The 27,952-nt window shown below is 42.9% G+C and overlaps 2 protein-coding genes across 9 annotated transcripts in view; both read right to left on the bottom strand.

Moving 5' to 3' along the window:
- The window catches only part of LOC127434671 (short transient receptor potential channel 1), a 60,092-nt gene extending 53,783 nt beyond the window's left edge, over positions 1–6,309 (bottom strand). Inside the window, exons 1-2 of one of the 2 annotated variants that reach the window (XM_051687566.1) lie at positions 6,198–6,309; positions 2,600–2,708 (exon numbers count right to left, since the gene is read on the bottom strand). Coding sequence is in view for 1 of the 2 variants with exons in the window: in XM_051687565.1 (XP_051543525.1) it covers positions 2,600–2,765 (166 nt within the window). In the remaining variant the exon portion in view is untranslated. Of the gene's footprint in view, positions 1–2,599; positions 3,070–6,197 lie in introns of those variants that run through there. The other variant, XM_051687565.1, reaches the window with a different exon arrangement.
- A 49-nt stretch (positions 6,310–6,358) lies between these two features.
- Positions 6,359–27,952, bottom strand: part of LOC127434675 (NXPE family member 3-like) — a 28,095-nt gene continuing 6,501 nt past the window's right edge. For 4 of the 7 annotated variants that reach the window (XM_051687577.1, XM_051687578.1, XM_051687579.1 and 1 more), the window contains 6 exons: positions 16,765–17,145; positions 10,302–10,717; positions 10,142–10,212; positions 9,849–10,052; positions 9,229–9,569; positions 6,359–8,487 (listed from right to left, as the gene is read on the bottom strand). In XM_051687577.1, the coding sequence (XP_051543537.1) occupies positions 8,293–8,487; positions 9,229–9,569; positions 9,849–10,052; positions 10,142–10,212; positions 10,302–10,717; positions 16,765–17,130 (1,593 nt within the window). In that variant the 5' untranslated portion in view covers positions 17,131–17,145 and the 3' untranslated portion in view covers positions 6,359–8,292. Of the gene's footprint in view, positions 8,488–9,228; positions 9,570–9,848; positions 10,053–10,141; positions 10,213–10,301; positions 11,552–11,801; positions 12,828–16,764; positions 17,146–23,860; positions 23,986–24,114; positions 24,147–27,952 lie in introns of those variants that run through there. The other 3 variants (XM_051687580.1, XM_051687581.1, XM_051687582.1) reach the window with 3 other exon arrangements.

Below are 27,952 nucleotides of genomic sequence, written 5' to 3'. Positions count from 1 at the left end.
AAACTGGTAATTACAAGGGTATTATTCTATAAATGTGGTTTATGAGGACATTTCTAGTGTCCCCATAATTCAAATTGCTTAAAAAACATACTAAACCATGTTTTATTGAAAATGTAAAAATGCAGAAAGTTTTTTGTGGGGGTTAGATTTAGGGGTAGGGTTAGGTGATAGAATCTATAGTTCATACAGTATTAAAATCATTATGTCTATGGAGAGTCCTCATAATGATAGCTGCACCAACACAGTGTGTGTGTGTGTGTGTGTGTGTGTGAATTCTACCCTGCGCAGTAAATTTTCACTTTCATAACATTTTTGTTACAGCTCTTGGGTAAACAAGCAAACATAATCAAACCACACTGGCATATATTCAGGCAAGCTTAAACTATTTTATGAATTTTTACTGAAAGGTTTAAATGTGTTCTAGGGACAACTATGTTTTTCATGAGGGCATGTTATCACAATTTTAGCAAGGCAGATTTTCACATGTGTTTCAAATGTCATAAATATGGGTATATACAATTTATCAATTAGAACATGTAGTGTCCAAAACAATGTTATATTACTTCTTTACATTACCTTTTCCTTTTTTTTTTTTTTTCCATTAATCATTTTGTGTCTCAAAACACAATCATTGTTTTACTATTCAAATTTGGATGAAAAGCCAATAATAGCCTGTTTAATGCAGGCATAGATTTAGTTTTGGTGGTGGAGTGAAGATGAAATTCATCCCACAATATTCACAAGTAACCTACGGCACTGGTGTAATGGCAGGTTCCATTGTGACAACATACACCATATAGTGTGAGAACATTCCCCGTGAGTGGGGCAAGTTGTCAGAAAAAAGATAAACGCATATTCAGTGAACTACATCTTTTTTTCCTAGGCAAAAATGGTGAAAATGTTCAACTGCATTTTTGTAGCCAAGACTTAAATGTATGTGGTTATGCAGAAATTGACTTTCAAATAAACAAATAAATAAATAAATAAAATTAGTTGGCTCAACATCCATAACGTATGAAAATAAATAGCTTATCCAAATGTACAAATTTATTAAATTTTTAGCTTTACTTAATTTACATTAATGTGTACAACACAAATTATCAATTATAAGTTGAACTTAGAGTGATACATAAAGTAAAAGAACAATTGTGATTTCCTTGAACTTCTTTGGCTTAAAAATTCATACAATTAAGATTTTAAGTACTACTAACTCAAACGATTATGTACAGAACTGAGGTTGTGGGGAATACCCATAAGCCCTTGCGTTTGAATAATTCAAGCACGTTTATTTGGTTAAAAGGAACTTATTGGGGCATTTACCCTTTCGCACATACAATCAAACTGCTTTGACTACACTACACTGGGCTCAGACGCACATGGCCGTATGATGCTCAAACAGTCTTTTCAGCATAACAATATCTTTATTTTTTTGTTACAAGCATTCAAATAATCAACAAATAAAAGTATAAAGCCGTTACCGTCGGAGCTGACTGTTTTGATGCAGCAGCACTGTTTTCTGACGTCAAAACAAAGAAAATATAAACTAGTCGGTCCACTTGAGCCTTCACAGAGTTCATTCAAAGAGATTTTATCTCTTTTTAGTATTATTAATTATATTTGATTTTTTACTGTAATTAGACGTTTAGTGTAAAGTCACCATTAGGGTGATTAGTGTTGCCTTCGGTGAAGATGGATCCTGTTGCGCATGTGAATGAAGTGCAGCTTTATCAGCACTTATTTAGGAATCAAGTTTAATGACTGACCTCAGACATTATTTTCTTTTGAGCTAATTAAATAAAGTAGAAACAGTAATATTAAAGTTAATTTGAAACAACATGCTATTAAATGTTAAATCTTATGCGTGTTAAATTACTCTTTAAGTAAATAAAGTTTCTATATTTCTATATAACTACATTTGTATATAACTAACAAAGGTTTTCTATATGCTGACTTAAAATGACCATAAGTTGAATTTACTTAGAAGTGTGATGCAAATATGCTACATATACTGTATATTTTAAGTAAATCCAACACATTTGTTTTCAGTGTACCCTGAGAAACATTCACGGACATGACAACTAGCCCTTGTCTCCCCTGTATGAAATGTAAGCAAATTTGGGGCACAAAATCATGCTCTTTGAAACATTCTCAGATCATGCAGGGATAACATGGACCACAAACTTGTGGAGGTCATGTCAACTCGAACATGCTGTTATTAAAACAAAAGGGCAACATATCAAATACTAAGACATTTGGAAATTCACAATTTTTCATTTCAGCTTGCCACTCAACTTGTCATGACTCACAAATTTAGCATAGTTCTACTATCTTTAGAATATACTGAATCTTATGAAATCATAATAAATAAGAACAGTAAATAATACCATGTCAAACATTTTACAATAACAATACAACCTAATAGAACATTATAAACATTATACAATATTACACCTAAAATAAGAACCCTTCAAAAAATGGATATGCCTCCCAAAATATATCCAGTATACGCCTACATCTTTTTATTTAGTATTGGAATTAAGGTGTGTATTTTATTTTTGTGAATATACTTTATGTTCTCTGAAGTGATTCATGAACTTACCCTTCTCGCATGCCAGCAGAAAGAGCTTCTCATCCAGAGTTGTCTCCTCCTTCACCTCTCTGACGTCTTTTAACGCCAGATATTTATCCGGAGAGGACGCGTCCGTGCCCTGATAAAGAGCCGCCATTATAACGGAGAGAGAATACGGCAAAGCACTGATGTGCATCCCACTGAACAGAGCTTTACACCTTTATACGCATGAAACCCCCGAAACCGCAATAAAAAATACACAATCCCCGATCAGTCCTGATGTTAAGGATGCTATGCGCTCTGTTAAGGCCTGGACTATAAATAACAGATGTTTATTCCTGTTAGACCTATATAACATCCGCGTCTCGGTTTATGTGTATGACAAGGTAGAGGAAGCATCAACCAGCATGTATGACGATAATCTAAAGATCTTTGTAAACAAATCTTCTCCAAGCGATCACAAACACAAGAGCAGGCTGGAGCATCGCTGTGTTGCGATGGTGCTGATGATGCTGTGAATGCGCATGCGCGCTTCCTGCTGTTGGAGCATAAGCGATGGATGACAGAAGAACGTGTTGACAGGGGCGCCTGCAGGATTTAATCTGAGGGTACCCACAGAAATCTGCCTAATAAACCTTATATCTAGGGGAGCCCAGGGGCATGCTCCCCCGGGAGATTATTATTATTATTATTATTATTTTGTTGTTGTTGTTGCAAAAAACACTAAAGCACTCAATTCTGGTGACTTTGAGATAAGCATTTGTTTTATTTTCTTGAGTATGAGTAGCACTGGCTAAAGCATTTTTTTCCAGTAACCGTTCATACAGAGTTTTTCAGGAAGTTTTCGTGCTAAAAAAGCAAAACACACCACAACGCACAACGAATAGATCAGAACGCTGGTGTCTCTAGACGCGTTTTTTTTTTTAAACTTGACACAGAGTCTAAAAATGCAGCGCACCAGTGAGATATGCTAAAAACACAGTGAAATGTGACGCAGTTGTCAAAAGACATCCATCTAGCGAATGTTTATATGGAAAACGATTGAAAAACAGCATGAGTGGACGCAAAAACACATATCAGTTTGAACAGCCCCTTGTTCACATGCCACTGCACTAGCTGAAGTTTCTCAGTTACCTCTCAGAAAGACAGACTTTTGTTTCAGTTGACTGTAGGTAAGTTTCCACTGAATTCAGTGCTGTTTGTTCTCTGTATTCGTAAATATCAAGATACTGTTTTACTGTGTGAGAAACCACTCCAAGTGATTCAGTGAGAGAGCGCTCTGAACGAATTGTACTGAATCACGAATCGATTCAGACCGTTTTGCAAGCCCATTTGGCCAATTCACTGAAAAGAACTGACTCAAAATAATTATTCATTCGCAAATTGGGCATTGCTAGTTCTTTTAAAGAGCCAACAGAAATACAGGACACATTTCATGATTGGTGAAACATTCTGAGAGTAAATATTTCTCAGGTCAGTTGGAGCACTCATGGTACACACAGAGCGTACGACTGTACAGCTGCAGGCGCCACTGCATGTTGACAGCCTATAATTGGGTGAATCGCAAAATCGATAGTTATATGTGACATCACTTTGTTCTGAACAATACTGAGTGAGACTACATGTATGGCAATTTGTATATATATATATATATATATATATATATATATATATATATATATACACACACACAGTTGAAGTCAGAAGTTAACATACACTTAGGTTGTCATTAAACCTCATTTTTTAACCACTCCACAGATTTCATATTAGCAAACTATAGTTTTGGCAAGTCGTTTAGGACTTTGTGCATGACATAAGTAATTATTCAACAATTGTTTACAGACAGATTGTTTCACTTTTAATTGACTATATCACAATTCAAGTGGGTCAGAAGTTTACATACACCAAGTTAACTGTGCCTTTAAGCAGCTTGGAATATTCCAGAAAATTATGTCAAGCCTGTAGACAATTAGACAATTATCTACTGATAGAAGGTGTACTGAATAGGAGGTGTACCTGTGGATATATTTTAAGGCCTACCTTCAAACTCAGTGCCTCTTTGCTTGACATCATGGGAAAATAAAACATAAAAATCAGCAAAAAAAAATTGTGGACCTCCACAAGTCTGGTTCATCCTTAGGAGCAATTTCCAAATGTCTGAAGGTACCACATTCATCTGTAAAAAAAATAGTGCGCAAGAAAAAACACCATGGGACCACACAGCCATCATCCCGCTCAGGAAGGAGATGCATTCTGTCTCCTAGAGATGAACGTAGTTTGGAGCGAAAAATGCAAATCAATCCCAGAACAACAGCAAAGGACTTTGTGAAGATGCTGGAGGAAACAGGTAGACAAGTATCTATATCCACAGTAAAACGAGTCCTGTATCGATATAACCTGAAAGGCTGCTAAGCAAGGAAAAAGCCAATGCTCAAAAACCAGAATAAAAAAGCCAGACTACAGTTTGCAAATGCACATGGGGTCAAAGATCTTACATTTTGGATAAATTTGCTTTGGTGTGATGAAACAAAAATGTTACTTTTTGGCCATAATGACCATTGTTATATTTGGAGGAAAAAGGGTGAGGCTTGCAAGCCGAAGAACACCATCCCAACTGTGAAGCATGGTGGTGGCAGCATCATGTTGTCGGGGTGCTTTGCTGCAGGAGGGACTGATGCGGTTCACAAAACAGATGGCATCATGGGGAAGGAAAATTATGTGGATATATTGTAGCAACATCTCAAGACATTAGCCATGAAGTTAAATCTCAGTCGCAAATGGGTCTTCCAAATGGACAATGACCCCAAGAATACCTCCAAAGTTGTGGCAAAATGTCTTAAGGACAACAAAGTCAAGGTACTGGAGTGGCCATCACAAAGCCCTGACCTCAATCCAATAGAAAATTTGTGGGCAGAACTGAAAAAGCATGTGCGATAAGGAGGCCTACAAACCTGACTCAGTTACACCAGTTCTGTCTGGAGGAATGGGCCAAAATTCCAGCAACTTATTGTGAGAAGCTTGTGGAAGGCTACCCAAAATGTTTAACCCAAGTTAAACAACTTAAAGGCAATGCTACCAAATACTAACAAAGTGTATGTAAACTTCTGACCCACTGGGAATGTGATCAAAGAAATAAAAGCTGAAATAACTAATTCTCTACTATTATTCTGACATTTCACATTCTTAAAATAAAGTAGTGATCCTAACTGACCTAAGACAGGGAATGTTTTCTAAGATTAAATGTCAGGAATTGTGAAAAACTGAGTTTAAATGTATTTGGCTAAGGTTTATGTAAACTTCTGACTTCAGCTTGTACATAATCTTGGTACAACACACTCTTCAGTTTCTGACTAGACTCAATATATGCTTTAAAATAAACTATTATCTACAGTTCTCAAAACATGTCCAACTTTACAGCTGTGCTCTACATAACTTTTCAGGTTAGTCTGCTTAGGTTCTTCCATTGATGTATAACCTAATATCTACAAAATACTGTAAAATACTGTCTCATGTCTCAGAGCGACAGCGCATCACACAGTTCTGGGAGCAGTATGTGTGCGTTCCTATATCTTTATGACTTTGGCGTGCGGATCTATAAGATATTTTTCAAAAGTGTCAATAAACTTACCTTTCAGCGCAGTTCAATTTGTATTCGACTTATTTTTTTTCTGCAAACTCTATACAGGCTTTGGATTTTCTAGACACCATTATTTCAGGATGACCAGAGCAACATTTCAGACGCTGGTTAGTCCAGCTGTGAACAAATTATTCAGTCACATGCCTTGACTATATATTTACTTATTTCCTGTCAGAATGCATTTATTTCCTTCTTTGGAAAGAACAACACAATATAACAAAACAATATGTAACAATAATGCTTAATTAACATTTTCCGAACTCCACAGTACAAAGACAGAAATTCACTACAATAGCACCAATTCAAGTAACATTAAACATTTACCAAAGTCTAAGTGGGATGTTGACTGATCGATAGTACTACTATTCATTGCAATGCAAATTAAATCTCTTTAAACCCTCATCCTCCACAATATTTATCGTCATCAGGCTGTGTTTTCACTTTGAATATAGAATGCGCATAGTTTGTTTCAGGGCATCAAGCGCCGCGTTGAACTCCATATGAAAAGTGCGTCTTGTTCTGCTTTTAGCGCTGGCACTGCAAATGGAAAAATAATTCATCCGAATTGTCTGGTAATCATTAGCTCATGCTTCAGAAGCTCGGCAGCAACAGGTACAAAGTTGAAATTATGTTATGGTGTAAAATGCTGACTTTGTAAAAACTTATAAAACAAACACTGAGTCTCATCAGCATTTGTTTTAAGAAGTCCTTTCTACAGCACGGACTCACTGTGGTGTGTTTGTTTGTAGTGTGTAATGTCCCCGATGGACACATCACAAGGGTTTCACCCTCTAACGAGTGTTCAGAACTCACACGGAGCTGAATAAAATGTCAGAATCTAATGTCAAATCAGTACATGCCTTAATCGCGATTAAGAAAAAATTTTTGTGTTATACATTTTAAATTAATCACATGCATTAATGCATTAATGGCAACAGCACTGCTTTAAATGTTTTTTTTTTTTTTGTTTTTTTTTATTGTATCAGTCTAGATGCATAACAAATTGGCATCCAGCAGTGAGTGGGATTTGAATTTAACCAGCAGTGGTGGACCTGGGGATGGGGTGAATTTGTACTTTTTTATTTCTTTTTTTTTTTATTAAAAGTTTTTATTGATTCCATATAACATATATATATATATAAAACAAATATATATATATATATATACCCAACACAAACAGATACCCCAGTGGTCAAATACAATTGACAAAGACACACAAACAAACAATAAAACAGAAGAAAATATTTAGAAATACATTTAAAAAAAAAAAAGGATATGTTCAAAAACAAAAAGGCTACAACATACACATTTAAAACAACATGTCTCCCTCCACTGCCCCTCCCCGAGAGCCCTTCAAAAAGGCCAAATAGCTGCCCCACCTCCTGATGAACATATCCATGTTGCCTAGCCTTCTATATGACAACTCTTCCCAAGCTGACACCCTGCCCATCTCCTCGCACCACTCACGAAACGAGGGGGCTCCAGCTGACTTCCATCCTCTAAGGATAACCTGTCTGCCCACCATAACACCGGCCATGATCCAATTCTTCATGTACTTATCTCCTACATCAATGACCGCCCCCCTCACCCAAAATACAGAGCCTGGGGCAAAAGGAGATCCGAGTACCTAATACTTCGGCCATAAATTCTGGACCCTCAACCAGAACTCCTGTATCTTACGACACCCCCAAAAAACATGGGTTGTGTCGCCATCTTCTAAATGGCATCGCCAGCAGGTGGGTGTGTCCTTAAGACCAAGCCTATAAAATTTACAAGGGGTCCAATAAAGTCTATGTAGAATCTTAAATTGCATAAGGCGCACCCTTGCATATCTAGATGGAATTTGTACTTTTAAAGTGAACAAACAAGAGACTATATTGCAGTCTAAAAGTTATTTGAACATGGTTGCGATGCCCTGGTCTATGGTCATAAAAATGTGTCTTTAAACATAGTGTTTATATGTTACACCTAAGGTAAATATTTGTAGAAAAGGCCTTTAATTTAACATGCCCACATGTCATTTGTGTAACCACCTACATAAAAGCAAGGCAAGATTCAACAATAATTCAAGTATTTACATAAGGTTTCAGCTAGGACAGATATATGATAGTAACATATCAATCTCATTGCTGACAATCACACCAGCTGGATGAATGTCTTCAACTGTGTAGTGACAGGAAGTCATTTGCCAGACATCCAAGTAGACCACTGCAATGTCTCTGAACATCTCCCTCATCACAGTGTTCAGCTGCATCCTGTACCAGTCATTTCCATATTCATCCTGCAACAGACCACAATACTGTCAAGAAACATACAAAAAGTGTTCCTATCAGTTATAGGCCACGTCCACACTAATTAAAATTTTTTAATCACGCCCCCCTGTGACTTACACTGGAAATTTGTTGAACACATGGGCTAGTGAGATCTCCAGTTTTTGGGTGAAATGTCCACAGAGGGACGTGATGGAAAGCGAGTTGTTTTTAGTTATAAATAATTTAGTATAGTGAAGAGTAAAGCATATTTTATTTACTTTATCCCAAAACCCCAACCCTAAACCTAACTGTCAGTGGATTAAATATTTTAAAATCTTACATTAGAGGGAAAATGAAACATCATTTATCATCACTTATTGCGCTTTTCATTGATTCATTTTGAACCCAATTACTTTCTGGTTTCCGTGGGTCCAGAACCCGCATGTCTGGCACGCAACATGCTCAACAGCTTACGCAACATGCTATTATTTGCACCACTGGAAAAGCGGAACACATTTCAGTTGGTGAAGAGATGTCTGATGGGAGATGGTGTTTGTCAGTAACTCAGCAGAATGGGGTGGATGTCAGGGTATTGCAACATTCGGTAGCAAAATGTCGAGTTCTGTGTGATCATGTTGACAGAAAACAGTTTTCAACCAAAGACGTATTAGTGTGGATGAGGCCATAGAATGTATATGCTCATGCTCAGAATTTATAGTCCCATGGCACTTCTAATTATAAGAACAACAAAATTTTAAAATGCAGTGTACCTTTGTAAAGCCAGTGTTGCCAGACTTGATGATGACAGTAGTCGTGGGTGCACGTTTCAGTAGCGCAAGGACAGCCTGACGAATTTTGGCAACTTTATGCACATAGAATGTTATCGGATGAAAAACCAGGTGGGCAAAGATTGTGAAGACAACAACTGTATGACGGCCACCTGTTATATAGTCAATTTCATTGCTGATATAATGCAGATCAGCAGCTGGCATTTTACGGAATTGCAGAGGATAACCGTGTGCTCTCCAGTGAACAATAATATTATTTTTCAACTCTACAGCCATCACGGGTCCATTCTTAGGATTTGTGTGGAGATCCATTCTTTTCAGGCCTAAAAAAAGGTACAGTCACATTATACAGTATAATAGCAATATGTGTTTTCACTCTTGCCATCAAACCTTGCATAACGTGACAATGTAATATTATGTTATTTTTATTATTTGTAATTTTATAGATTCATCTACGTATCTAGTGGCACAATAATGGTGCAAGCAGCATATGCAACGCAAAAATAAGCCATAAAAAGGGGTGTGCCAAATCAGCATAAAAGGGGGGCTCTCGGCCAGGGTGAATCGTTCAAGATGTAAGACCCCTCCAAACCTTGACTTGCCTGGCACAGTTCGTAGGAAATACTCAAACCACTGCCTTGTGGTGGAATCTCCCATCATGTAGACAATCTTGTTTTTAAGACAATTTCCCATTTCTGTACGACTGAAGTGTTTAGTTTTACACACAAAAGACTTCCAGACATCTTGAAAATAGAACCCTGCGGGAACTGGTGTTGTCAGGCCAGATCTACATCTGTCCTTCGAGCCTAAATCAAAGAAATGTACATGCACTGAAAAGGTGTGTTAGCTATTTATTACTAGTTTCAGGCATCAGCTTTATAAGATATGAACATACCGAGGTCTGCATTGTTGGGGAGGACATTTATGGCACGTGTGTCTCCAGTAATATGTTTGTTTGTAACCGTCCTGTATAAGACATCATGCTATAAATACATACAACATTTTTAAGAATGTGTATGATAGTTTTCAAGTGAGTGCCTCTTATTTCGAATTACCTTGCAAATAGTTTCTTCTCAAAAGGATTTAATGGGCTTTGAAAATGTCCATTTTCATGAAACACCCAGTAGTCACAGGACAGTGCCTTTGGTCTCTCACACTGCCACACCGTCCCTGTTTTGGCATCCTTATACTCACAGCAGCAGTTACCTTTAATCCAACTTCCATTTGGGCCCCATTTAAGATTACATTCTACTACTTCTCTGATCCAGGCTCCATTTGGTCCTGGCCCCTCAAAGTGACCTTTATAGTGGCTTCGTGGGAATGATGACTCACCGTATTTTTTAAGTATCTGTACAACCTCACTGGAGTGCATCAAACGTACAGACACTTGTGCCTGGCCTTCCCATGGCAGAAGAAAAGCAACAGAGTAAGTTCCATTACGGTTATCCACAACCTCCCCAAACACACCTGCCTTCAAGAACAAGAACAAGAACAAGAAAAAGAACAACTGTCTCTTATGAACTATGCAAACAAGCATGCAAATGCAGATGCGAGCGCTTGGTCAACGTGCAGTCTGTTTAAACTCACTGAACATGCTTCTTGTGTTACTGTGGCGGTACCTAACAAACATAAGTACTCAAGGGGGCGATAGAGTGACTTTCAAAAGTCTGCGCTATTAAACTGAATGTGTTATTATTTAGCCCCTCTACAGTGTTTGTTACAGGCCGACACTCTTTGCATTCTGGTCAAATTTCACCAGATACAGTAATTATGTATTTTTTTTATTTATTTATTTTTTTAAGAAATGTAATAAAACTAACTTCACTAAAGTAATAACACTAAACCTAAGCATTTCTTTTGTAATTGAAATGGTATTTATACCTAATATACCTCTAAATTACCAAATTACACCATTTATTTTCATATAAAATAAACCCATTGTATATTACTTTCACTTGATTTAAAATATGCACTTCATTAAAGGTGCAATATGTAACATTTTTCATGTAATATTCGCCTTTTGTTTTTGCCAATGTGTGAATGGCTTGTAACGCAACTTAAAAAATGAACCCTTCCCGGACTTCCTAGGTTGCTTATTAAAGCCTGTAGACTGAATTTCATGTGAAGGGAGTGGGTTGCTTTTGCTGGGAAAATCCAAAGAATGTGACATTTATGCATGCTCCCGAGAACCTTGCCTCAGTGCTTCTGCTATTCAACAGCGTCTACAAGCAGTCTGCAACACTAGGTAACTTTATCTTAGAGATGGAATCCAGCAAATGTCCGGCTCCCAGAACAACACCGACTCCTACACAAACTCAGAGTAAGCCAAAAAAAAAAAAAACAAACAAAAAAAAAAACATTTATCCCGACATTTATTCAGCCAGGCATACACCTAGTTTATCCCTCAATTCATAGTTCTGCTGCTTTAATTAGGTCTGTCGGAACCAGAAACACTTCTCTTATTCTTTAACCCTGCTTTAAAGTGAATGGCTTCTACGCTAATTTTATTCTATTTCTTTCCCTTTCTAAACATCAGATATATATCCTGAAGTTACCAGAGCCTGCCAGATCCATCTCTGGTCCTGCCTGATGTCTGACTTCTACTGCTGCATGTTGCTGAGTGATGATGACAAACTGCAGCATGTGCCAATCAGACTTCACTTCAGTTTACTAAGATGGACTTCACAGAGGATGAACTGATGCAAACTGAAAGACATGGGATTCTTCATGAGCCACTGTCTGAAGCATGGGCTCAGGATGGAGTTCACCAAAATGATATGCCATAAGCTTCCAGCTGGACTGCGATGCTCCTCACTGAATGATACCTATATCATCTTGGTTAAAGGAGGGACAACACTCTCTTAAAAAAATGAACTACATAGAAAATGAATTAACCGCTAACAAAAGCCTCCATTCGCCAAAATCAAAGACATGGCATCAACGTGTATTTCCTCACTTAATTTGGGATGACTTAAAGGACTTTAACACTAAAATTATAGTGCATACAAAATCATTTTGTTTAACCATTGACCCACAACACTTACTTAGTTTACTCATTTTAACCACTAATAGTTCTTAACATAAATGTCTTAGCATAATTTCCTGTACAGCTGCTTTGTAATGCTGTCTGTTGTGAAAAGTGCTATACAAATAAATTTAACTTGACTTGACTTGAGGAGGGCTAGGTACATTTCTATAAATGTATTGACTTCATCTTACTTACTCAGCAATATTCTATTCTAACTGTTGCTGTGCCATGAGAGTAACTGGCTTGAAAGAGAAAACTCATAGATGTTTTCTCTTTCAAGCCAGTGGACTGTTCAAAATAATGTCCGCTATAGCATCCTGTAAAGGATTTGACGTAGGGTGGGAAAGGCGGACACAGGAACTGGGTTCTTCAACTCAAAGGTATGGTTTTTAAGAACAACTCAAAAAGGCTTTTCAGCACAACACTCAGGATCACACAACAGATTACACTCAGCACAGTCCTTTGTGTCTGGTAGCTCTCTCTCTCTGTCTCGTCACTGGCGTGGTCGCTTTATACCGCTCTCCCCACTGCTTACTGCAACTAGAAACAGGTGTTAGATATTATCAGGCTCAGGTGTGTGCACCCCTACCGCTTTCTCTCACTCCGGACGAACGCCACCTATGGTCTCCTTTTGTAATCCTTCTGTATGGCTGTAACCTCGGCTCTCTCACTACCCCACTCACTTCTCTTCTATAATCTCTACATCCCTTCCCTCCTCTAACTACTTCTCTTCACTTGATGTGAATATAGCCACAAATGCTCTTTGTGCATCATTGACTTCTTGCCTTGATAGTGTCTGTACTCTTATCTCCAGGCCATCACATGCCACACCCTCTAGCCCCTGGCTGTCGGAGAATTCCGTGACCACCACAGCAAGCTTAGAGGAGCAGAGAGGAAACGCGTATGACAAAAGACCCGGCTAACCTGAGCAAGTATTAATCTCTTCTCTCCTCTTTCTCCTCTAGTGTTTCTGCTAACAAGATTGACTATTACAAGAATAAGATCCGTAACACCTCAGATTCGCACAAACTGTTTCAGCTTTATCTTCTCTTCTTTATCCTCCAACTACTTCTTTGACTTACTGACAAAGTAGCAAGCATCAGCAGCCTGTTCTCTATACCACACTTCCATAATTGCTCTTTTCCCAATTTTCCTCTTTCTCTCCTCTCTCTGAGACTGAGGTCTACAAAGTGCTTTTGTCTCCTTGACCCTATCCCCTCCCATCTTCTGCAGACTGCCTCTCCATCAATCATGCCCATGCTCACAAAAATCTCCAATACATCTCTTACAACTGGAAACTTTCCCAGCATTTTCAAGCAGGCTTCAGTAACCCCAATGCAATTCCAGGTAAGGATGAGATCTAGCTGTTTTCCTGTTCTTCAAAATCCCAAAGTAGTAGATAAATACAGACCGGTCTCTCTCCTACCTTTCCTGGCTAAAACTTTTGAGAAGGTTGTATTCAATCAGTTGTCTACTTTTCTTTCAAAGAACAATCTACTTGACAGACATCAGTCTGGCTTCAAAACAGGACACTCAACGGAGACTGCCCTCTTGTCACTAACTGAAACCCTACAACTGGTAAGAGCTCCAAATCATCTATCCTCATCCTCCTTGACCTGTCTGCTGCTTTTTACACTGCTTCAGTGAACCACCAGATCCTTCTGTCCACCCTCTCAGACCTGGGCATCACAGGAATTGTGCTAGGATGGTTTGATTCATACCTCACAGGCAGATCCTTTAAGGTCCCCTGGAGAGGAGAGGTGTTCAAGTCACACCAGCTAACCACTGGTTTTCCTCAGGAATCTTATCTATTTACACTACATCACTCGGACCAATCATCAAAATAATATTCTATTTCAGTTAAGGTATATTTGACAGCATTTGTGGCATAATGTTGATTACCACAAAAAACATTTTTGACTCATATGTCCATTCTTAAAAAAATAAATAAAAAAAAATAAATAAGAAGCAAAAAACAGCTCTACCCTTGGGCATAGAGGCCGAACCCTGGTCTCTTTTCAAAGGTGGCAAGTGGGACTTTAATGTTCAAGTCAAATTTAACAAAAAATATTACAGGATTAGAATAAGAGAAGCTCAAATGTACCTGAAAGTGTTTAGAATTGTATTTTATTTATTTATTGTATGAAATGTTTTGAGGTGAAAATATATGAAACTGGTCATTGTGGGCCATAAAAACACAAATTTGAGAATAATAGTCACCAAAACAGAGTTTCATGAGAGCCTTTTCTATAGACAGGTCCAGCTGGATTTTTATAAAAAGCCATTCTGGGGGTGTTTTTTTTTTTTTTACATATGCAGTATAAAATACAGTATAAGATACAGAATAAGATACTGTATATGCACATTATATTTAGCAAATAACACAGATAATTTGAAGACACTTTTATTTCTGATCATAACAAACAAACAAACAAACAAACAAACAGAGCACTAATCCAATGTGAAACACATGTAGACTATATATTTATAGAATTAAATCACAGCATTTGCAATTTAATATTATTTATATTGAAATTTAACTTTAAATAGGCTAAAGGAGTGTGTTCAAAAGCATTTTACCATATTAGAATATTTTTGCTGTGGTATCGAGATCGTGAAATTTCATTGGTATCGGTACCGACTACTGAAATTTTGGTATCGTGACAACACAACAATAGGTTATAACTATCATAACAATGCCATTTATAAAGTGTAATTACAATGTGATTACATTAAATTACAATGTGATTACATTAAATCTCGTGGTCATAAAATATGAAAATGTTTGTTAATGCAGTAAAAAAGCAAATTGAACAATATTATAAGCTCACGCACAACCTGTATATCATCAGCCGTCAGAGCTTCCACGTGGGTCTGATGCTTCTGCCATTTTAGAGGGTATTTCTTATCAAAACTTTATGCAACTTTCTCTTAAATACTCAAATATACTTGAGTTGTGTTAATCTAACATCGATCTCTCAAAAGAAGTCATATGTCCCACAAATCATATGTGTGGGTGCCGATCACCCGCTGTCATTATGGGTGACCACGTGGAGATCACAAAAAATGATGTCACTGAAGCCACTTACATAAACCAATTTAGGCCAACCCATGTATCCTTGGCAACGTTATTCTATTTGCAACATGAGCTGCCTGACAGATCTTGAATAGAGAACCATTGGCCAGCTCGTTCCACAGAAGTGTCCAATGGCCATTTGGATGAGCCATTGTGCACTTTGAACTGGATTGATTGACTGCTCTGAATGTGAATTGATTGAAAAACGGACTGCACAGGTTGATGTTTGAGGATTTAAGCTTTCAAATGATATATAGCTTATGCAGATTGCTTGTAGATCTGAGAAAATATACGTCATGTTTTTGTGCTAAATTAAAAAAATGCCCATCGTTAAGAGGTTAAAGGCAGAGATGTGAAGCTTATAATTTGATAAAAGCACTTACATGGATTATTTTGTTAAAACTCATGTATTATTTGAGCTGTAAAGTTGTTAGAATCATAATTTTACGGTTGTTTTAGGGGTTTATGGTTTGTTGACATTACAATGTCATGGCAATGAAGTTGTAAAATTGGCTATAACTTTACACAGAAAAGGTTAGTAAGCAATTTTATCAAACTAAAATCATGTTAACACGCATATTGTTTATGCCTTGTGTCTATAATTTTGAAATAGTGAGTATTTTAATGTTTACAGATTGGCCCCATTCACTTCCATTGTAAGTGCCTCACTAGAACCCAGATTTTGTCTTTTTTCAAAGAAAATGTGGAGCAAGTCAAAATGTACTTTTATTGTAATCAACATTATGCCACAAATGCTGTCAATTGAGTTTAAATTGTATTGAACTTAGAATATTCCTTTTACATAACTTTGTCTACAACTGCTACATAAATGATACAAAGCTTTAACTGTCGTTCCAGCCTGATGACCCCACCGTCTCAGCTCATATCTCTGCCTGTCTCTCTATTATTTCGGCCTTGAGGTGAAGGAACACAACCTTCACCTCAACCTTGCCAAGATAGAACTCTTAGTGATTCCAGCCATCCTGTCTGTTGACCACAACCTCACAATTCATCTTGGTTCAACTACACTAAAGCCAGCCAGGACCTCTCATCAATAGCCATGTCTTGCATGTTCTCACTTTACAACATCAAGAAATTGAGACATTTCCTGGTTGAATATGATGTGCAGCTCCTTGTCAAAGCGCTGGTCATTTCAAGACTGATCTACTAATCCAGTCTAATCCACACTAATTGCACTTATTAATTTAATAAAAAATTTAAAAAAATTTGTCTGTCTCTTGCAATATCACACTATAGCACAAGGATGCTATTGCACACAGTGACAGTTTGTGGTTCATGTGAGACTGATGTAGGCAGATGATAAAATGTATAAAAATAGCAGATTTTTATACTATGTCCACATTCTTTTTCAATAATTTTCAAAATGTTTGTTCACCAAAATGCTTAAACATACCTTTAACTTCAAATTAAAAAGCTTTGCTTGGAAAAAGTCTCCTCCATAAGCTTTCAGGTTGTTGTTGTGGTCTCTGGCTGTGATAGTAACATGAATCTTTTCTCCCACTTTGTAACTCTCATTGAGTCCCACAATAGAGAATGTTGAGTGAACTGGACTTGTGCTCAGATCCAGCTGAGTGATTTCTTGATCTGGACTAGGCCAGTCCAGAGCCTTCTGTAGACTTTTCCACTCATCATAACTGATTCCCATATCCTCATGACTGATTTCCATGTCAGGTTTTGAAATTATAATTGAATTATTATTTTGAAGAGCATGTTTAGGGTGGGGGGAATAAAATCTTCTCACATGGATTCTACAATTCATCAGTCCCCATAGAGCCTGAAAGAGAACCAAAATGTAAATCACATCCGATTCTAATACATGTTCTTGTTTTGTAAATTGCAATTTACAACATTTTTATGAACACAATCACCTTAATTGCACCTTTAAGACCACACATCAACTTTCTTAGCAAAAGCGTTTCTAAATATTACAGCATGATTTTCTGTAAAGTTGTTCACTGAGGACTTTAAGACACAAGGCATGATTTTCTGTAAAGCTACTTTGAAAAGAGTTGTACTGTTAAAAGTAATATAGATATAAAAATGAATTGACCTGACTCAACAGCAACTAACCAACATTCTGTGACCCATTTAATTTATACTTAGGCATTACTTCTGTGGCTGGAACTGTACCTTGATGTCACTCTCAACAAATTATTTGTAAAATTACGCAGCACGTTGTATAAACACCGGTTTCATTTGCCTAGGGTACTTTAGTTTTACATTTAAAAATTTAGACTTTAAAAAATTGAAGTTTTGCATTTTTCTGCGATGGGCAGATAAGTTCTGGACTTGGGCATAAATACACTACATTAGGGGTCACCAATTAGCGGCCTGCAGATTGGTTGCATCCAGACTGTGAGGCATCATGACAGTGGTTTCCCCATCTTACAATTTCTACACTTAATGTGAGGAGCTTGCAAAACTACACAGCTGTATACACTGCAAGCACTCAAGGTGTAGAAAGAGCTGATCTTTCAGCACTATATCCTCAAATATCTTTCTCTAGCCCTGAACATGCAATTGATACTATTTCCCACTTCATGTGTGCTGCCTCTCTTCCCTACATTAATGTGAGTAGACATGAGGCACCGCAATAAGTGGAGATGTTATTATTCTAATGGCAGTGAACCATACCAGTGAAGCACAGCAAACAATATACAGTATATGGACACTGCTGGGTAAGTTACTTTCAAAAAATACTACTGGAGGATCAACTACTGATTGCTGATTACTTCTCTAAAATTGTAATCTGATTACTTTACTGATTACTTCAAGGGAAAGTAATCAGATTACTAGTTACTTTTCCCCAGCACGCTCGTCTGCCCCGATCGGGCTTCCGGGTGAGTCCGCCGGCTCATGTCATGGCGAGTTCGACCTCTTATTCGGAGCCCGCGAAAGTGATGAGCTCTCGAGCGCAGCATCGGAGAGCGGGCTCGTCCAGTTGGAAGCCTCAGCTGGGCTCCTCCTTTCGGGGTCGATTGCCCAGTCACAGGCTGACGCGGAGATGATGACATGCTTTCCCAGGCAGCCACGAGCGTCGGTTAGAGTGGATTTCACCGCTCTTCCCTGAACCCTCGCGGCTCGGTAATTGGTTCCTGGGCTCGCGGCGCCGCTCAAAGCCACGCTCCGCCCCCGTTCCTTTCTTCCCGGAAGTGCATGAAGAGCTGACAAGGTCACGGGAAGCACTTTTTACTGCCCGGTCCCGATCTTTTCAGCTTCCCCGCCCTCACTACCCTCGATGGTAGGGCGGCCAAGGGCTATTCGGCAATCCCCCAGTGGATAAAGGTGCTCGCGGTGCACCTATGCCCGCAGAGCGCCGCCACCTGGCGTGGGTGCCTAAAGTCCCCGTCCAAGGCCTGTAGGTTTACGTCGTCTCTGACGGCCAAGGCCTACGGTGCCGCTGGACAAGCCGCCTCCACCCTGCACGCCATGGCTCTCCTGCAAGTCCGCCAAGGCGCTAAAGGAACTGCACGAGGGTAGTTCCACCCCGGGATTGATGCAGGAACTGCGCTCGGTGACCGACCTCGCTCTCCAAGCGACAGAGGTCACGGCACGGTCTCCCGGGCAGATGATGGCCACACTAGTGGTCCAGGAGCGCCACCTTTGGCTCAACCTGGTCGAGATGGGTGAGGCCGACAAGACACGATTCCTTGCTGCCCCCATTTCCCAGGCGGGCCTATTCGGCGACACCGTCGAGGACTTTGCCCAGCAGTTCTCGATGGTAGAGCAGTAGATGGATGCTAGCCGGCATATCCTGCCCCGGCGCGGCTCAAGATCCCGCACCCCGTCTACTCATCGCCAAGGACGTCCCCCTGTGGTGACTGCACCGGTTCCGCCGCAGCCCACCTCTTCGGCCCGGCCCCGGCGTGGAGCCCACCACAGGAAGCAGACGCCACCCGTCTCGCGGCCGCCCAGAACCCGTGAAAGGCTTCAAAGCGCCCTTGTGACGGGCGACCCAGGGACAACGAAACCCGCTGCTCTGGAGCTGGTAAGCAGATCTTCATCTTTTTGTTACCTTTTGCATTTAATTGTGCTGCATGCCCAAGTGGCTGCAGTACTCAAGAGCTCAGCAAGAGCGGTTTCCTTGTTCCCTGGGTTACGTATCCACCGCTCCATTTGGCAGGTTTGGCGCTTCAGCGGCGGTCTCCCGCCCCTGAGCTCCCAGCTGTGGCACAAATCCACCCCCGATGTGACAGTCTCCACGGGTCACAGGGACAGGCCTCTTCCTCCCCCATCCCAGGCTGTTCCGGGGGTGGTCATAAGGAGCCAGGTAAGTGCTTCGATGTCCTTAGACTCAGCACGGCCACGATGTGGTGTGGCACCTCGAGCTCTGCCCCGCCACGAGGCCCCACCTGCTGGTACATCCGATGACGTTGTCCCTTTGGTCCCCCTTGCGCGGAACTTGGACGCATGGCTTGCTCTTTCCAATCCGTCACGAGGGCTGGTCCGGACCGTCCGACTCGGCTGCGCGATTCACTTCGCCAGGCATCCGCCCAGGTTCAGCAGTGTCCACTTCACCTTGGTGAAAGACGAAAACGCTGCTACCTTGCACGGAGATTGCTACCCTCCTACGGAAGGGCGCGATAGAACCTGTCCCTCCAGCCGAGATGAAGAAGGGGTTTTTTCAGCCCCTACTTCATTGTACTGAAAAAAGGCGGTGGGTTGAGGCCAATCTTGGACCTGTGAGTTCTGAACTAGGCTTTACACAGACTCCCGTTCAAGATGCTGATGCGAAAACGCATTCTGGCGAGTGTCCGGCATCAAGATTGGTTCGCGGCGGTAGAACTGAAGGATGCGTACTTCCATGCCACGATCCTTCCTCGACACAGACCCTTCCTGCGGTTCGCATTCGAGGGTCAGGCGTATCAGTACAAAGTCCTCCCCTTTCGGCCTGTCCCTGTCTCCTCGTGTGGGCATTCACGTTCTCAACTATCTTGACGACTGGCTAATCCTAGCTCACTCTCGAGACGTGTTGTGCGCACACAGGGACCTGGTGCTCTCACACCTCAGCTGACTAGGGCTTCAGGTCAACTGGGAAAAGAACAAGCTCCTCCCGGTTCAGAGCATCTCTTTTCTCGATTTGGAGTTGGACTCAGTCTACTTGATGGCGCACCTTACGAACGAGCACGCCCAGTCGGTGCTGGCCTGTTTGAAGGCGTTCAAACAGGGAACAGCGGTTCCACTGAAACTTCTTCAGAGGCTCCTGGGGCATATGGCATCCTCGGCAGTGGCCACCCTGCTCGGGTTGATGCATATGAGGCCGCTTCAGCACTGGCTCCAGACTCGAGTCCCGAGACGGCCATGGCACCATGGGACACACCGCGTGGCCATCACGTTGGTCTGTCACTGTCTTTTCAGCCCTTGGACCGGCCTCTCGTTCCTACGAGCAGGTGTTCTTCTAGAACTGGTTCCCAGGCGTGTCGTGGTCACAACAGATGCCTCCAAAACGGGCTGGGGCGCCGTTTGCAATGGGCACGCAGCCGCCGGCCTCTGGACGGGTCCGCGACTGCATTGGCACATCAACTGCCTCGAGTTGTTGGCAATTCTGCTCACCCTGCAGAGGTTTCGGCCGTTGATCCAGGGCAAGCACGTGTTGGTTCAGACAGACAACACGTCAATGGTAGCATATGTCAACCGCCAAGGTGGTTTGCGCTCTCGTTGTATGTCACAACTCGCCTGCTGTCTCCTCCTCTGGAGTCACAAGCACCTCAAGTCGCTGCAAGCCACTCACATCCCGGGCAACCTCAACAATATGGCGGACACGCCGTCACAACAGGTTACCCTCAGGGGAGAGTGGAGACTCCACCTTCAGGTGGTCCAGCTGTGCCTCCATCGGCATAGATGCGCTGGCACACAGCTGGCCCCCTGGCATTCGCAAATATGCGTTTCCCCCAGTGAGCCTGCTTGCACAGACCCTGTGCAAGGTCAGGGAGGACGAGGACCAGGTCATCCTGATAGCACCCTACTGGCCCGCCCAGACGTGGTGCTCGGACCTCACGCTCCTCGCGACAGCTCCCCCCTGGCAAATTCCCCTGAGGAAGGACCTTCTTTCTCAGGGAAGGGGCACCATCTGGCACCCGCGCCCAGACCTCTGGAATCTCCATGTCTGGCCCCTGGACGGGACGCAGAAGACCTAAGCTGTCTCCCACCTGCGACGGTAGACACGATCACTCAGGCTAGGACTCCTCTATGTATGCCTTTTAAGTGGCGTCTGTTCGCTAAGTGGTGTTCTTCCCGTCGGGAAGACCCCCAGAGATGCACAGTCAGATCAGTGCTTTCCTTCCTGCAAGAGAGGTTGGAAGGGAGGCTGTCCCCTTCCACCTTGAAGGTGTACATTGCTGCTATAGCAGCACACCATGACGCAGTCGACAGTAAGTCCTTAGGGAAGCACGACCTGATCATCAGGTTCCTAAGAGGTGCCAGGAGGCTGAATCCCTCCAGGCCACGCCTCGTTCCCTCATCGGACCTCTGTAGTTCTTCAGGGTCTACAGAGAGCCCCCTTTGAGCCTTTGCAGTCAGCCGAGCTTAAGGCACTCTCCTTGAAGACTGCCCTCCTGACTGCGTTCACTTCAATCAAGAGGGTAGGTGACCTGCAAGCGTTCTCTGTCAGTGAAACGTGCCTGGAGTTCGGTCCAGGTTACTCTCACGTGATCCTGAGACCCTGACCGGGCTATGTGCCCAAGGTTCCCACCACCCCTTTAGGGACTAGGTGGTGAACCTGCAAGTGCTGCCCCAGGAGGAGGCAGACCCAGACCTGTCGTCGCTGTGTCTGGTGCACGCTTTACGCATCTATTTGGATCGCACGCAGAGCTTTAGAATCTCTGAGCAGCTCTTTGTCTGCTTTTGGTGCACAGTGGAAAGGAAGCGCTGTCTCCAAGTAGAGGATCGCCCACTGGCTCATTGACGCCATAACTATGGCATATTTCGCCCAAAACATGCCGTGCCCGGTAGGGCTACGAGCCCATTCTACCCGTGGTGTAGCGGCTTCTTGGGCCTTGGCCAGAGGTGCCTCTCTAAGAGACATTTGCAGAGCAGCAGGCTGGGCAACACCCAACACCTTTGCAAGGTTCTACAACCTCCGGGTGGAACCGGTTTCATCCCAGGTAGTGGCACGCAACACAAGCAGATAAGCCCGGGATAGCCAGCCGGGTGTATCGCTTGCACATAGCGCCTTCCACCTCCTTTTGAGCTGAAGACGTGCGCCATTAATTCCCAGTAGTGTTCATAAAATTTGTTCCCTGGTTGACTTCCTCCGAGCCCTGTGGCAGTCGAGTTTTTGGAGAGATTCACTGCCGGCCCAGTACACGCGCTAACTAAGAGCCTGGTTCTGGGGTAGGTGCTCCACATGTGGCGGTTCCCTGTAAGGCTAACCCCATGTGATCTATATCTTCTGCTAATTCGTTTCCCTGCTGGCAAACTGTGTCTTCCTTGGGCAGAGCCCCTCTGCCCCAGTCTCCATGTTTGTAGTAACTCCTCCCCCATTGGGCAGGATCTACCTTGAAGGCTCTCCACATGGTTGGAAAGACCATGTGACGTATTCTTCCACTTAAATATCCCCCCCTCTCTTGGGGCAAGGTGTGGTCTCCGCGGTGTCATCCCCTTGGGAGGGACACCCCCCGACTAGACCCAGTCGGATAATCCCCCTTCTTTTTTAGGGAGTGGAAAAAGAGAAAGGGAAAAGAGGCCACACCTGGGTTAAGCCTGTCTCTATCTTTGGGTAGTCGACTTGTCCCCAAAAACGGCCGTTCGACACTCATAACTGTGTTGGGGAGGTTACGTGTCGACCTGGTGTGCTGGCTATGAGGCACACAGCAAGTCTGCCCACCACACACCGCCAGTTCACGTAATACAGTTCAGCCTTGTGGCGTTTTGTATAGGGACCCCTAGTGTCACTACATTGACACCAACGTCGAGTGAGTGACAGATAGGGAACGTCATGGTTACTGGTGTAACCTCCGTTCCCTGATGGAGGGAACGAGACGTTGGTCCCTCCTGCCACAATGCTGAACTACCCGCTGAAATGGCCGGACCTTATATTGGCTCCTCAGCGTAAAACCTGAATGAGTGGTTGCATACCAGCTCCTTTTATACCTGTATGTCCGGGGGAGTGGCATGCAAATACCACTCGCCAATTTTCATTGGCCTTTTATCAAAGACCAGAGGTGTCTCGGGCTCCCAAGAGTGACCCCTAGTGTCACTACATCGACACCAACGTCTCGTTCCCTCCATCAGGGAACGGAGGTTACACCAGTAACCATGACGTTTTCACCTGAGATGAATTGCTGGTAATTGCTGTTTCTTTGTTCACGGTGAGAGACGGGGGAAATAAAAGGGGCCAGACCTCAGAGTGAGGGGTAGAGAGCCCAGATGAAGCTTCGAGTGTGTTGGCCACTGCCAGTCCCACTATATATAGCATTTGAGTGTTCTTGTGTGAAGCTTTACCGTTACGCAGTCAAGAAAACGTGTATTTATGTAAAGAATAATTTTACCTTTGAGTTTAATTCACCTTCTCCTGCTTCCTCATTCCTCGAACCTGTTACACACAGTATGTCTGTTTGTGTGTGTATATGTGCAGCATGTGTGTGTTTACAACTTTACAGAAAGTGGATTATTTCTACCTCCCTGCTTGTGCTCGGAAGAATTGAGTATCCATTATCACTTGCGCATCTGTAACACTATTGCATTGTGTTTTATTGTGTACAATACATAAAGAACATAAAAGAGCCATCACAAATGTTTCCACCTTGTGAGCGATATATCCCTCTGTCAGATGGGAATGAGCGCTGTTTTCCTTATACGCCCGAAGCCGATCCCCTCTCCTCCCGCGGCAGCTGCAGAGGGACACATGAGGGAGACGCATGAGGATGGGGTAGAGCGCGGAGATTTGAGGGAGATTTGTCACCGGCCCAGCCTTGTGTGCCTCTCTCCTCCAGCCAGGGCTGGGAGCATGCTGACACAGCGCTCGCTGACATTGACTGTGAGCACATGAAAACTTGAAATGCTTCGCTCTCATTTTCAATCTGAATAAACAACTACACTCCACTGCGTCCAAAGTAACGTCGCTCACTCATCTGCCGTCGCCTTGATACGTGTCCTCTATGCCATTGTGGTTTGTTGGAGCGTATGCTCATTAGCTGACACAGCAACACACATAAAAGTACCAACATAGGAACGTAATACATTTTAAAATACATTCTACTTAATATTATTGTCTTAGCAATAAATGTGTAATCCAAGCAACATAATTTTATTAATGTCTGTAACTGTAATCAGATTACTTAATTTTAAAAGAAACATGTTACATTACTGTGTTACTGTGAAATTTGATTAGACTACATTACTTTGTAATGCGTTACACCCAACACTGTAGATGGATACTGGAATCTTTTGCGAAAACACACTGCAGAAAATGAGAATGAAGCAGGTGCCAGTGTGCCTATAGACTATATTTTTTTTCCTGTCTAAATTTAGCTTTATTAACTCTCAAACACATAACTCTGGTCTTTAGTGACCCAGGACCACCCCCTGTACCTCATCCATTATTTTGGAGTTGTATCCACACCTCTATAGTATTACTCAATCTACAGTATCTCTTATAAATAGTGTAGTAAAAAGAAAAAGAAACCTTGCAAAATTACAAATATATATATATATATATATATATATATATATATAATCAGTGGTGGAAAGTAACGAATTACAACTACTCTCGTTACAGTACTTCAGTACATTTTTCACATTTTTCAACTTTTTTTTAAGTATAAATAAATAATAGTACTTGAGTTGATTAAAAATGTATTCAACTTCGCTACATTTATTTTTCACCACAATTACAAAGTACAAAAAAATATGTCTTGGTTACTATTGTAACCTCCGTTCCCTGATGGAAGGAACGAGACGTTGTGTCAATGTAGTGACACTAGGGGTCGAACTTGGGAGCCCCAATTACCTCTGATATTTGAGAAAAGGCCAGTGAGAATTGGCGAGTTGAATTTGCATGCCACTCCCCTGGACATACGGGTATAAAAGGAGACAGCTTGCATTCACTCATTCAGATTTGTGCTGAGAAGCCTCCCGGCCATTTCAGTAGGTAGTTCAGTGTTGTGGCAGGAGGGACACAAAGTCTCGTTCCCTCCATCAGGGAACGGAGGTTACAATAGTAACCAAGACATTCCCTATCTGTCACTCAATGTTGTGTTGATGTAGTGACACTAGGGGTCCCTTTACAAAATGCCACAAGCAGCTGAACTGTGTTACATGGATCAGAGGTGCAGATGCAGGCAGGCTACCATGTGCCTAGTAACAAGTGCACACCGCCACGTCGTAACCTTCCCAATGCCCCACATAAGTTGCCTAGTCCCTTGTACCCCAAGGGGGGGAAAAGACGTACTTACAATGGGAATAGGTCGCATCAGCTGTTCTAGACCTTTTCTCTCTTTTCCTCTTTGAAAATAAAAATTCACAGCTGGGACCAAGATATATTAGTGCTGGGGAAGGTGTTATTTTCCCCAATGGAGCAAAGGACACTTCGGAGACCACATCCTGCCTGAAGGGAGGTTAATATGTGGGGAATACATCCCATGGTCTTACCCACTGGGAAGTACCACACATGGAAAGGAGTCCCTGCGGTAGGTCCTACCTAGAAGGGAGGAGCTCCACAAGCGCAGCGACTGGTGGCAGAGCAGAGCTCTGCCCAGGGGAAGACACAGGTTTACTGACAGGGAAACCGTACTGTGGAAAACACCTCATATGGGATTACCGACAGGGAACCACTACATATGGAGCACCTACACCAAGAACATGGGCTGACCTGACAGGGCATACTACACAAGTACTGGGCCTGGCATCGTATTCCTCTGCCGAATTCGCCTGCCGCAGTGTGCTGGGGGAAGAATGACATCCAGGGTTCACCAGTCCTGGGAACTCACGTGGACAAAAAAAGTGCACGTTATCCCCTCAGGGAGGGGAAAGGCACTGTGTGCAAGCGGTCACCCAGCCAGCTACCCACATATTTACCTGTTCGTACCTGCTAACACATGGGACAAAACTGGCTCAACCCGGAGATTGTAAAATCTCGCAAAGTTATTGGGTGTCGCCCAGGTCTTTGCTCTACAGATGTCTGTTAGAGAGGTGCCATTCGCCAGAGCCCAGGAGGATGCCACACTCCTAGTGGACTGTGCTTGTACTCCTAGGGGGCACAGCACGCCCTGGGCCTGGTATGCTAAAGCGATGGCATCCACAATCCAGTGGGCAATCCTCTGTTTGGAGACAGCCTTCCCCTTCTGCTGTCCCCCAAAACAGACAAAGAGCTGCTCAGAGCATCTAAGGCTCTCTGTGCAGTCCAAGTAAACATGCAAGGCATGACTGGACAAAGCAACAACAAGGCTGGGTCTGCCTCCTCCCGGGGCAGCGCTTGCAAGTTCACCACTTGATCCCTAAAAGGAGCAGTGGGAACTTTAGGCACGTATCACTGACAGAGAATGCCTGCAGGTCCCCAACCCTCTTGACGGAAGTGAGCGCAGTCAGGAGGGCTGTCTTCAATGAGAAGGCCTTAGCTTGACTGACTCCAGGGGCTCAAACGGGGCTCTCTGTAGGCCCAGCAAGACTACAGAGAGGTCCCACGAGGGAATGAGGCGTGGCCTAGGGGTATTCAACCTCCTGGCACCTCTGAGGAATCTGATGATCAGGTCATGCTTCCCCAAGGACTTACCATCTACCGCATCGTGATGTGCCACTACGGCAGCCACATACACTTTTAAGGTGGGGGGACAGCCACCCCTCCAACCTCTCCTGCAGGAAGGAAAGCACCGACCCAACTGCACACCTCTGTGGGTCTTCACCTCGGGAAGAAAACCAATTCATGAACAGATGCCACTTCAAGGCATATAGCTGCCTCATAGAAGGAGCTCTGGCCTGAGTGATAGTGTCTACCACCGCCGGTGGTATCCCACTTAGGTCTTCTGCGTCCCATCCAGGGGCCAAACATGGAGGTTCCAGAGGTCTGGGCGTGGGTGCCAAATTGTGCCCCGTCCCTGAGAAAGGAGGTCCTTCCTCAGGGGAATTCACCAGGAAGAGGCTGTCGCGAGGAGCGTGAGCTCAGAGAACCAATTCTGGGTGAGCCAGTACGGCGCCACCAACAAGACTTGTTCTTTGTCCTCCCTGACTTTGCACAGAGTCTGTGCAAGCAGGCCAGCTGTGTGTCAGCATGTCCGTGCCGAGAGGGGCCTTGGTCAGGGAGTACCATAGTGGGTAGTGGGAGGATTCCTGGGAAGCAAACAATTCTACCTTCACTTCGCTGAATTGACTCCAAATCAGCTGAACCACCCGGGGGTGGAGTCTCCACTCTCCTTTGAGCATCACCTGTCATGACAGCATGTCCTCTGCGTGATTGAGTTTGCCTGGGATGTGAGTGGCCCCAGGTGGCGCTCCTGGACCACCATAGTGGACATCGCCTGCCCGAGGGCCCGCACCGTGACCATCATCGCCCGCAGGACAAAGTCGGTTGCCGAGCACAGTTCCTGCATCAATCCTGGGTCAGGACTACCCTCGTGCAGCTCTTTCAGAGCCTTGGCCTGGTGGAC

This window comes from Myxocyprinus asiaticus, chromosome 44, assembly GCF_019703515.2.
Source record: "Myxocyprinus asiaticus isolate MX2 ecotype Aquarium Trade chromosome 44, UBuf_Myxa_2, whole genome shotgun sequence".
Lineage (NCBI taxonomy): Eukaryota > Metazoa > Chordata > Actinopteri > Cypriniformes > Catostomidae > Myxocyprinus > Myxocyprinus asiaticus.
Note: the sequence above shows the minus strand (reverse complement) of the source record. Positions and strands in the feature narration are given on the sequence as shown.